Source organism: Atractosteus spatula, chromosome 9, assembly GCF_055471065.1.
Source record: "Atractosteus spatula isolate fAtrSpa1 chromosome 9, fAtrSpa1.hap1, whole genome shotgun sequence".
Classification (NCBI taxonomy): Eukaryota; Metazoa; Chordata; class Actinopteri; order Semionotiformes; family Lepisosteidae; genus Atractosteus; species Atractosteus spatula.
In genome coordinates, this window is record NC_142714.1 from 12846711 (window position 1) to 12859231 (window position 12521).

The 12521-nt window shown below is 39.3% G+C and overlaps 1 protein-coding gene across 1 annotated transcript in view; it reads left to right on the forward strand.

Moving 5' to 3' along the window:
• The window catches only part of itpka (inositol-trisphosphate 3-kinase A), a 28031-nt gene that overhangs the window by 11964 nt on the left and 3546 nt on the right, over positions 1 to 12521 (forward strand). Inside the window, exons 2-6 of the mRNA XM_088925995.1 lie at positions 4697 to 4793; positions 5729 to 5942; positions 8173 to 8377; positions 9172 to 9273; positions 11802 to 11873. Coding sequence (XP_088782121.1) covers positions 4697 to 4793; positions 5729 to 5942; positions 8173 to 8377; positions 9172 to 9273; positions 11802 to 11873 — 690 coding nt within the window. The remainder of the gene's footprint in view (positions 1 to 4696; positions 4794 to 5728; positions 5943 to 8172; positions 8378 to 9171; positions 9274 to 11801; positions 11874 to 12521) is intronic.

The window sequence follows — 12521 nt, forward strand, 5'->3', positions numbered from 1 at the left end:
TACGTTTAGAACAGTTGTCTGTTGGAAGCCACCCTCAGTGTCTTTCTCTCGGGAGTAGCTGTGTCATTGTAAAGCTGTAGCCATTAAACAGTTTGAATTTTGTACACTGTATTTCTCAGTACATTTTGTCAAAAGGTTGCAGCTCTCCTGCAGCTTAATGTCAGTACAGACATCAGCATGGTGAAAGGGTTGCAGGCAAAGGAGTGAACTAATGTTGACCCACAGAGCAAAAACAACATTGACATTCTCTGTTTATGTAATACTCAACTTTTTTAATTTCTTGTGCTATAGCTCAGCAAATACTCCACCCAGATCATAAATCGGTTAAATCCATTATTGCTGTTGTTTGCTTTACCATTTTAAGCTGTGTGAGTATGAAGCACCCCCTCAAGGAAGGAGGAGTCAAGAGGCAAGACATTCACTAGGACCTAGAGTCTAGGTGATAAGCATACAGAGGCCCCTGTTGGTAGAAAGAGGAACTGCGCTGCAGATCAGCCTTCCGATTTAGATGCATCAGGAAAACACTTACTGGATATTTCCTTCTTAATGGTAACCGTAAGTCTGTCTTTCTAGACAGGCTTTCTAGATGTTTCGTAAACAATATGCACAAGCATAAGGACATACAAATTCAATGGTTATGCATATATATTTACTTGACATTATAAGCTTATAATTTAATATAAGCTTGACATTATATTTTTAATGCAAAGGAACAAGTAATAGGTTTATTCCATGCTGAAAGAGAACACGACGTTTCGGCCGTGAGGCCTTCTTCAGGCACACCTGAAGAAGGCCTCACGGTCAAAACGTTGTGTTCTCTTTCTTCTTTTTCAGCGTGGAATAAACCTATTACTTGTTCCTTTGCAGCCTACGCATGCTGACGCAGCTACCCACTTGAATTATATTTTTAATGTCAAGCTCACTGACAGTCAAAAAAGTTGTGACATTGATTCATTGACAAAGTGGGTCCCATATTGCATGTTTCAGTTGCTCAACAACTAGTTAGCTGGAAAAGATATCCTGACAGGAAGTATCTAAATACCTTAACAATGTGTCAAAGTTACTCTTGCTGACTGCACTGGCTCCGTCAGGTGGATGTGACACTAAATGGAAAAATCCCTTGTTTGTGCTATGAAGCAAGTTTGACCTTTTGACTTCAGCCTGGGAAAGGAACTCCCTTTCTGTATTCTAAAGGGAAAGTCCTTGAGCAAACATTTCAGCATCCTTCTGGTTCATCACTACAGACGGATGTTTCTTGCAGCCTTGATGTCTCAAAGACTTTCACATTTCACTGTTTTGAGCCCTCTCTTAGTGACAGGAACTAATATCGCTTATGAACGTTCGTCCATTTAACATTTTTACCATTCTTATTCCATGAAATCACTTTGATGTGCTATAATTTCTAAAAGACTGTCATGATTTACTATCTTTTTACCATGATTTCACAGTGATTTAGAACAGTTAGTTTTGTTTTTACCATGAAATGATATTATGAATTTTATAAGGCCTGATAAAGTTCTCGCCAGATATTAACTCACTATAAAGCGCATCATGCAGTGGAATAGTTTGAAAAAGAGCTGTCCTTAACAGGATGCATATTTTATGTCAGCCAGGACCAGTCTTATATTCCCCAGGTTTTTGAGCTAATGCAGTCTCTGACAGAAACTGTTTATGATTGAGTTGACAGTTCTTTGGAGAGTAATACTGTGCTTTTAAAGGCTTGCTGAGCTCATTTAAAATGGACAGTACCTTGTAGAAGTATTCAGACCCTTGGCCAGTTTTCACATTTTGTAGTTTAAAAGGTTGCTTAATTCCTTAGATGATTAATATGAAAGAAAAAATGGAAGAGTCATGATTGTATAAGGATTCAAAACCTTTGATGTGCCAAACCTAAGTTAATGTAAGAAGTTTGAGCTGGGATCTGTGTCACCATGCTTTAGTTGCAAATGAAAAAGTAAAGGTACATTTTTTTTTAATAACCTCGTGAGCACTGTCTGCTCAGTCATCAAGAAAAGACAAGAGCATCATACTGCCAAGACATTCTATAGAACAGACTGTCTCTCCAAACTGATCACCTGGCATGAGTGATCCTGCAAAAATGTTGGGGACAGATGAGACTAAACTGGAACTTTTTTTTTTAAAAGTGTTACGTTTGGTACAGACCTAGTCAACACCATATCTACAGTCAAGCATATCTGTGGCAGCATCATGATATGGGAATGTGCTTCTTCTTAGCAGGAACTGGAAAGCTTGTTAGTACTGGAGGAAAAATGAGTTTAGCAAAGTACAGACAAATATAGAAAAATCTGTTTCAGTCTGCTAAAGACTAAACCTTGGATGATCCATGAGATCTTGAATGATCATTTGCCCTTAGACGTCTTCACCCTAACCATTCAGGTTTTTGATCAAATCATTTTAAGAAAATATGTTTGCATTATTTGGTAATGTCAAAGATGCCGTAGGAAGGGTCTGAATAGCTTTGCAAGGCAAATATATACAGTATGTAAATATGAAACTTCAGCAGAACTGTGTGACTGGGAGTTTGCTTCGCTGTAATATCAGCAAAACAGCAAAACTATACCAGGGAACTGGAATAAGACAGTGAGTAAAAAGTTCCTAAAGCAGAGTGTCATTCAAAGTAATGATGAGGTTCCATGTATAAAACAAATTAAAAAAATGATGTGGTTATGAGAATCTGAAGTACTGATAAATAAAATGAGCTTAGGTCAGAGATAGTATTGAAAACTTTCATAATGCATACAGGTTACATTAGCATTCATCATATTATTCTAACAGTAATAAATGCATACTTTGGTATTTTCACAATCAGAAGGATATAAATGTATAACACCCCAAAAATCTGTACAAGCTGCAGGATCTGTGCAGATCTGTGGCAGACAAGTGAATCATTACCTTGGAGTCCCAGAGGGAGAGCAGCCAGCTGGGTGTTCTGAGGTTTGGCTTCCTTCTCTCCTGCACAGCACCTCTCTGTGCCTGACTGAACACCCCCGATACCTCTCAGTCCCCTGCTGATCTGCTGATCGCGCACTCTGCAGCTCCATGTGCAGCCTGCATCTGTCTTCTCACACTGTATACAACACAGCCAAACAGAAAGAGCTTCAGAAATAAAGCCTCTTCATTTCTATTCACTTAGCTCTCATCTTGCTCTTGCTCGAGTCTTCAAGTGAAGTATACAGAGGTACTCTGCTTACTTGGTTTTAGAATTACCGTAAGGAAAAAGTCTTTGCTTACTAAGCTGCTATTGGGATGACAGAAAGGTTTTGGAACAAATGCCTAAAACTCACAAGGGCAGTTATTTAGGACTGACAGCAGGTTGTGGGTTCAAATCCTAGCTGCTGTTGTGCCCTGCTGTTGAGGTGAGCAAGGTAATTTGTTGAAATTGCCCTGGTTGGCTGTACTCATGGGTACACTCTACATCATCACTGTAAATGAGAAATTGTTCTCAATTGACTTATTTAATCAAATAAGAATTTAATTAAAAACTAAAAGCAAAGCTCAAATTGTGTATGTTTTAGAATATTTTACAATTAGGCACATCTTTGACTGTGGCACTGTTATATTTATCATTTGTTTTTATTTATCCGCTGCAATACAAAGAGCCCTAATTCTGCTAAAATGTAGATGTAGTATCTATTGTATTTCTTTTAGTGAGAATAAGCAGCATCTCTCTGCAATAAACAGGGGACTTAATCAGTATTTCAGCTCCGTTAACAAACTTTCAACTGTGCTTCACTTCCTACTCTCATCTGTGACAGTGCATCACCTTCATCATGGCCAGCACTGAATGCAAAACATCCTGGAACGCTGTGAGCACCAAGAAAACCACCAGAGACCTACTTGCAGATGTTTCACACATAGTTACACATTACCTTCTTCTGCTTATGCCACATTGAAACAAGAAATGAACTACAGGCTGTTTTACCAGCATGAGGAGTTGATGATGAGTATTCTCTGAGGATCCGGTATATTTACTTCATAACTTCTCCTCTATACAAAACTTATAGAGGGAAGGAAGTTACTGGTAAACTTTTAAGAGTCTAAGTCTGAGCAAAAACAGAACACCTCCAGGAGTTATGTTCACTATCCATTTGAAGGCCTGGAGATTTTTTTCCTTCTGGCCTACACATAGAGACCCCAAAACAATTGCCCCATATTCTGTGCCTACAGTACGTGGTGAGAAGTTATAATCTGTGATCATTTTTTTTACTGATTCTTTTTTTAAAATGTTTCCTCCATGTTATTTTGATATAAATCCCCTACCTCTCATGACAGAGACTTCATTTTTCATTTACTGGAAGCCAGTCAGCTGTAAACTGCTTATATATGTTGCTTATTTCTTAGAATTTTCTCACCAATTCTAGCTGCACATGTTACCAGAAAACAAATATCCTCTGTGTATTAGAATTCGTCTCTCGATTTACATTGTAGGAATTGTAGAATTTCTAGGAGACTCTGTTAATGGGAGGATATTAAGTGTCTTGTGCATTACTAAGCAGCAGTTTTGTAGTTTTAAGAAAATAATTATCTTCTGCTTTGTTAGTTGTATGTGACCAGAACATCATTACATGTGCACACACAAAATAGTCACACCCTTGGGTATGTGTTCTTGTGTAGAAAGCTATAAAATGCACGAGCTCTGCCTATGTTCCTGACCAATCAGCTCTTTCTTGTACAGAACAGACCCTGGTCGAAGATCAAGACCCTTGTTCAGTGGCCCTTTGCAGCTTCACAACGCAAACGCCTCTCCTGGGTGCAGTTAGCAGGACACAAAGGTAAGAGATTGCAGGGGAACTGCGAGCTGGAAAACAGGCAGTTCTATACTACTACTACTACTAATAATAATATATAATATACTTAATGTAGCACTTTTCTGGACCCTCCAGTAAAAGTGCTATACAGGTAATGGGGACTCCTCTCCACCACTGAGCAGCATCCACCTGGATGATGTGACGGCGCCAGTACGCTCAACTCAGCTATTAGTGGGGAGGAGGGCAGAGCGATGAAACCAATTGGTAGATAACGATTATGATCAGCAAAGGCCAGGGGGAAATTTGGCCAGGACACTGTGGTAACACCCCTGGGATTTTTACTGACAACAGAGAGTCAGGACCTTGGTTCTATTCGAAAGATGGAACCTTTTTACAGTATTGTGTTGATTATGTGTTATGGCTGAGAGTAAAGTGTGGTGATGCAGTGGTGAGCATTGCTGCCATGCAGCACTGGGGCCCTGGGTTCAATTCTGGACCTGGGGTGCTATCTGTGTGGAGTTTGTAGGTTCTTCCCATGTTTGCGTAGGTTTTGTCCAGGTGTTTTCTCTTGTGTTTTTCTCTGGTGTCTTGTCAAGGGTGTATCCTGACTTATACCTGTTGATTGCCAGAATAGGCTGTGGCTCCCCAGTGACACTGTATTTGATAAAGCAGTTAGAAAATGAATGGATGAGTGGAGGGGGGTTTCAGGCTAGTCCAGGAAAAGTTTTGTTCATGGTAGGTGCTTCTGTGCACTCCTGTTCTTGTACCTTTTCCTATTATTACAGTATTTCTAAAACTTGAGGACTATTAACATTAAACACTGTTCTAAGTGGTCTACGTTTTAGCGTAATAGAAGCTGCAAACAGAGATGAACCATGAACATCCCGGGTCAAGTGGGTTACACCAGGCTGAATACTAGTGCCTGCTGCAGTGACAGGACTGTGACCGTCTCTCCTCAGGTAGCTTCAAGGCTGGCAATGAGGGCACAATCCTGAAGAAGTTCTCGGAGAACGAGAAGCTGTGCTTTGAGCAGCTGGTGGGCGACGTGCTGTACTCCTATGTGCCGGCCTATCACGGAGTGGTGGAGAGGGACGGGGACACATACCTGCAACTAACTGACCTCCTGGGGGACTTTGATGGGCCTTGTGTCATGGACTGCAAGATGGGCATAAGGTAGGAGAGCAAGGACAAAAAGAGCTTTGGGAAGCAGCAGCCGAGGTTGGATTCCAACTGGGAATTGCTGTACTGCTTTACTGTGATGTCACCCATGATGGTTGCTGCTTGTGAGTTATAAATCATACAAATTTCATTAATTATTTAAAAGCAGATTATTTCATAATACACTAAATTGTCATGGAGCAGCACAATGCACTGTTTTACAATAGCTTGTTAGGAGGCATTTTAATGAAAAATTCAGTAGACTAGACCATTTCTTAATACATTTACTGTTTCTGAGTATATATTTGAAAGTGTTTTTGGGATACAACAGTTTAATTTATAGAAACTGATTAGCCACAAACATAGAATACAATTAAGTTAACAGGTATGAATTATTCTAGGTTTTTAGGTTAAGTAAGATATGATGTATTTTTACTTTCCATTAAAAGATGTGGGCATCAGTAACATCATTATGCCATATATTGTTTGAAACCAATTAACGATAATCTTTAGTGGAGGCAGAAATCACTAAAGGTTTGCAGTTATTGTCGGTGTTCGGATATATTTCAATCAGCCGGGGAATGAAGGAATAAAAATAAAACCAGAGAGAAACAAAGCAAAACTACGAAAAGCAATTTAATGCTAAATGAGTCAAGAGGCTTGCTGATGGCTAGTGCTCTTATGGTCAGTTGAAGCAGGGTTGTGATGCAGAATGTGTTGTTGCCTTATCTTGAATCAGCTCAAGGTTCAAACACCTGTGCTGCCACTGTCTTCTTTGATTGCTTCCTGCCACTAAGGGTGGGGCAGAAAACTGCTGAAAGAATGCGTTTTATTTTTCTGACAGCTCGACCACACACTTCCTGCTTGAGAAAGAGAGACAGAACCACACACACAGTGTCCCCCAGTAGACTTCCTCCTCGCACACTCACAGGAAGTCAGGCAAAGTTCACTGAAGCGAAAAAAATAATTTAGAAGGGCAGACAAAAATGCATACATAAATTCCACATTGCTCTGTTTGTGCTTGGTTTCTAAACAGAAAGTGTTGGTGCTCCTCCCGTGATTGTGGCCTTTCTTTTGACAAAAATCTCAGTCTTTATCTATCAGGTCAGAATTTATGACAGAGTTATGAGATTAACATGATTTACTAGGCAACCCTTTTTGAAGAAGCTATGTCTTTTGTTTGTACAAACTGTACAGCACAGGCTGCAGGTGTGAATAGTTTCGTTGGGTGTCATGTTTATATTATTACTGGAGTAGATCAAGAAGGATTGTGCATGGGAAGAGAAAATGGTAGAAGGAACAGGGTGCTTAGCAACAATGTAGTTCATTATCTTGTGTATTGACCTTTTTACTGGTGTTTCTTACGAAGAACATGCTGAACAAGAGGGGGACTGCCAGCTGGCTAATGAATTCAATGCATAAAACAAGTTTCTGCCTGACACTCTTGTGAAAGTAACTTTATACTTTGATGTGAATTTAATCATTGGCTTGTAATCAGGTGCCCAATCGAACTTCACTGTCTCAGATGGTGTAGGCGTTAAGATTGTTGCTTATTGCTGTTTTTTAGATCTCATTTATTTCCGTTATGCTGCACATCCCTGTTTAAATATTAAGGAACCTGATCTGTTTGCAGAACAATGCTTAACCATTGTTCATTTACAGTGCTTGAACTGCTGAGCCTGCCCACAGAAAAATAAACTTGAATCTGCAGTGATGTAGCATTTGTGTATGGCATTAATTGATGTATGACAGAATAAAAGAAATGAACCTGGTAAGTCCTGAGCAGAGGAGAGTGCAAACGAACCTAATTCAAATACTTAAAATTGTTAAAGGCACTGGCAAAGATAACACACTGGATGTCTTACTTAACAGCATGTCACCAACAAGTGAAAGTGTGTTTAAAACACACTTAGAACAGAAGGCACTTCTTTACCCAAAAGGTTGTGGGTGTATGGAGCAAGCTACTCAGCCATATTGTCCAATCCCATCAAATGAGTTAGATGCACTGAACAACCTCCTCTTGTTGATCATTTTCCTCATATTCTTGCATCAGCTGCAAGCAGTGGTTAGGGAAAAGTGAAAACACTACAATGTATAGAAAGGAATGGCTCAACACAGAACAATGTGATAAAACCAAATACCCTGCCCAAGACTTTGTAGAATTCCCTGTCTCACGTACTTTGATAAACCTGAGCCCTTCTTTGCTCTGTAGTAACGCTACAGTGTGTCCTTCTTTCCCCTGCAGGACGTACTTGGAAGATGAGTTGGTACGTGCCAGGGAGCGACCAAAACTACGCAAGGACATGTACAAGAAAATGCTGGAGGTGGACAGCGAGGCTCCTACCCCTGAAGAGCGCGAGCAGCAGGCCATCACCAAGCCACGCTACATGCAGTGGAGGGAAACTCTGAGCTCAACGCACACACTGGGCTTCCGGATCGAGGGCATCAAGGTGAGTGCCGCCCTGCTGGGCACTGCAGGATTGACACCCGTCAGCATTCTCCTTGTCTGGAGGGCTGAGCCCTCCTTAAACTCGATTGCCGGTCTGTGTGGGAGGGCTTTTTTTTCTGCAGCAGCGGGGAAAAATCAGAACGCAATATACCAGGAAAAAATGGGTGCTTGTGTCTACATGCTACAAAAACACATAACCATCTTTCAACATAAAAACACATGAAGGTCCTCTGCTCATGCTGATGTTTGTGACATTTTGTGGAAGAGATGAGATAACATTACCTTACAGAAAAAGCAACAGAAGAGAATGGTAATGACGGTGTTTTTGAACAGTGTGTCCTGTGTAGTGCATTGTTTTTCAAGTTAAACAGGAAATTCATCAGATCTTTATCAAGCAACCAGACCACTATCTCTGACCACCACTGATCACTCATGAGCCTATTGCTCGTGCTAAAAAACGACATACTGTATAAATATACTAGCCTTAATTTCTCTTTACCCGAACTAAACTCCCTAAAATAATAAGTAGTCTGCTTTGTATATGTCAAAACATAAAGAGCATACAGTTTGCATGAACAGATTACATCTTCTCCACACCTGTATCAGTAATATCCAGGTAACGATGAGAAAACGTTTATTATACTTCCATTCATATGATGCAGAAAAAAGTCTAGTAGTCTAAGAAGTTAGACCACTGCAATCAGTAGAGGCAAAATGAGATGCTATGCTGCAGAATGATAATTGCACAATTGCGTTTGAGTGAATAACATGCATATCTTATTTGTTTTGATCTAGAAAGCAGATGGGACTTGTAACACAGACTTCAAGAAAACTCGATTAAAGGAAGATGTGAGCCAAGTCTTCATTGATTTTGTGGAAGGAAACAAAAACATCATTGTAAGTGTCACTTTCAAGGTCTGCAAAGATCTATTACACACAACATTCACAAGACAGTTGATATTTGATAACGATGCAGGGAGAACTTGTTATTCTCAACGGATTCTAATTTTTTGTATGCACTGTATATGACTGTGGCAGAGGAAAAAAACTCCTCTGCAAAGTGGTGCATCATAAGGTCCGGTCTGGAACCCTGTCTTCACCGTGCAGGATTTAAAAACAGTTTTTCTCAGATGAAAACACTAAGCTAAATTACACATACAGTATATTTAGAGCATATAACAATTAATTTGAGGACTGTCCAATCCTGGCCTGGGAGAGCTGCTGTGTCTGTGTGTCTTCCAACTTATTTCTTAATGAGCTAATGAGGTTACTTGCTTAGCTGGACCAATTTAACAGCTTCTCCCAGCATTTCAGGTGCTGCTGCTTTAAACAGACCTTGAAAACCTGCCCTCCAGGACCAGGACAGGACACCCCTGGTACTAAAAGGAGCTATGGTTACTAAAAGAAGCCCACATTAAAGTGTCAATTTTAATTTTTTTTTTAAAAAAGATACAGAACAAAGTTGAGGACCAACTGGTTCCCTGTCTTGGTATGGAAATGGATATAAAGCTTTGTGGATGTAATACCAAACAGGACCTGAAGAGGGAGCGAGCTAATTACTGTATATACTGCACTAAGAGATTACATTGTCCACAATGAAAAAGGAAAACAAAATCAACATAAAACTGCATGTTGAATATTGCAATTATTAAAGAGGACATTAACCTCTGCTTGTACATGTGTTATTTTTGTTATTTTTAAAACCAGGAAAATTGTGTATGGAAATGTATACCACACAAAAGTAAATACAAAACCCATTTTATGTCATCCTTAAACTCAAATTACACATAGACGTTCTATGGGCAATTGGATCACAAGTGGGATTTTTGGATTCCATTAAACATGAAGTAAAGATGGTAAAAGGCGCAAAAATAAAAAGGTAAAAGATAATTAAAAGGAATAAAACATCAATATAAAATATCAACGTAAATTAAAAGGGCTAAATAAAAAATATATAATTAAAAACAACGAGCAATAAGACAAATGTTATCTAAAAGCTAAATTAAAAATTAAATTCAGGCGAATCATGTTCAAGACAACATAATGTTATCGCATTTGGAAAAAAGACTTTGTAGTACCTATATATTGTATTATCCTTATATGAGTAAGCATTACACAGTAGGCTACCTATACTCATAGGCAGTGTGCAATATTACCTGTTCGGAATGGCCATCGTGAGGTCATTCACACATGATAAGCTCTGCATACTGATGTACATCACAGATTCCTGGAACAGCTTCGTGTTTTAGTAAGACCGAATACAAAAGTCTTCTTCTGATGAAACCACTTATCTAAGGCTAGACCCTGTCAATCTAACTACTGTACCTCCAGCTCCCTACCAGCACTAACCCACACTCCCTTTCATTTCAAACCCCATTATTGAATACCATGGGAAACTTACTTTCAGTAAATAATAACATGAGCAGTGAACTAGTTCCTCAGAGTCTATTAAGTGTCCTTGACTAGCAATGGATGTTTGTTTTTCCTTTTGCTCAAATCAGGTGTGTAAAGCTCACTTCCTGGAGAGACTAATTTCTTCTGCATTTTGCTCCAACCTGTGTTTTCAATTAAATAATTAGCCTAATAATGTTCTTAGACACATACAATATGTTTTTTAACATATTTTACAGTTGATTACGCAAAACACTTATCTCCATTTAAATTGCCATTACCTATAAAACACCTCAGAGGCTAGTTAGAAATATTACAATTATACAGTTAATTAAACCCCTGATTTAAATCTAGTTGGCTACCTGGCATATCTGAATAAGGGGAGTTCTAAAATTCAGGCACTGGCATTGAGTTGATGTCAATTACAATACAAACTCAGTACAACTTATTTATGAGCTGACAGAAAATTGAAAGACCTGTATAAAATAGACGAAAATTCAAATCAATTTGCCTCAATTAAGAACATGGCTGAAGCAATAAAACAACAACCAGAAAATAGCCCTCCATGCTCCGGATTGAGAAACCACTGTGTTAGGTGGCAGTAACAATTATTTTGGGGGGGTCCGTGCATTTCTGAAAGTTCTTTGTGTTCAGATGTTGATTAAAGTAATCCATCAGTTCTGTTGCCGTTGGCCTGCATACTAACCATAAGGTTATTCCCAGTGCATGGTTTGGTGCAGTTGACCCAGAATTATTACCACCACCACCACACTTTAACCAACATATCCTAATGAAATAATAACAATGCTTTTTACGCATACTGTTTAAACCCAATCCGCCCAGATATTCTAAACAATTGCAAATCATTTTTTACGTACATTAACTGCTTTGGCATCCCCTAGTGACCATTCCATTGTCATTACACCTCTCCATTTCCTTCCAGTTGGCGCAACTGCCACAAGTGCAGAGCGCACAATATTGTACGTTATTCACAATCCTACAGGAGGAACCATGTATAAATTCATTCTCCACAGAGCTCCTACCTGAAGAAACTGGAAGAGATTCGGCGGGTCTTGGAATCATCAGAATTCTTCAAAAAACACGAGGTGAGGAACAATGAAGATATTAAAAAAGTGATCCAATCCCAATGAAAAAATATCATATAGTGTGAATTCTGTGTGACTTTTTACTCCATTCCAGTCTGTCAGGCTTATGTATGAACAATACCTTGAAATTCCCACTGAAAAACAGGTTTTTGTTTAGAACCTGCTAGTATTGCATTGTGCAGGTGGTTCAACAGAGCGGAAACTGAAATGCCGTTTTCCTTTTCTATATTACTTTCTTCCTATATTTCTTTTACTTTATTTTAAAAAAGACCTTACTCTTCCAGAACTGAGAACTTAATAAAAGTTTACAAAACCAGAAGAGACTATTTAGTCCTACTAGCATGTTTAGTAGATAGCAAATTGCCCCGAGGGTCTCACCAACACATTTCTTGAAAGAACTGGCTTCAGCAGCTGGGTGGCTTGTTCCATGCTCCCACAACTTTTGTGGAAGAAGTGCCTCCTGTTGTCAAATTAAAATGAAAGCTTCCCTGTGGTTGCCAGTCGTGTCCTCTGCTTTGTGTTTCACGGTGGATTCTGGTTAAGTCATTGATGTGCTCAGTACCTTTGACGTTCTGGGAGACTTGGGTAGGTGTCCCCCTTAGCTTTCTCTGCTCCAGAAATAAAAAGGTACAACTTACTTGTGCTCAG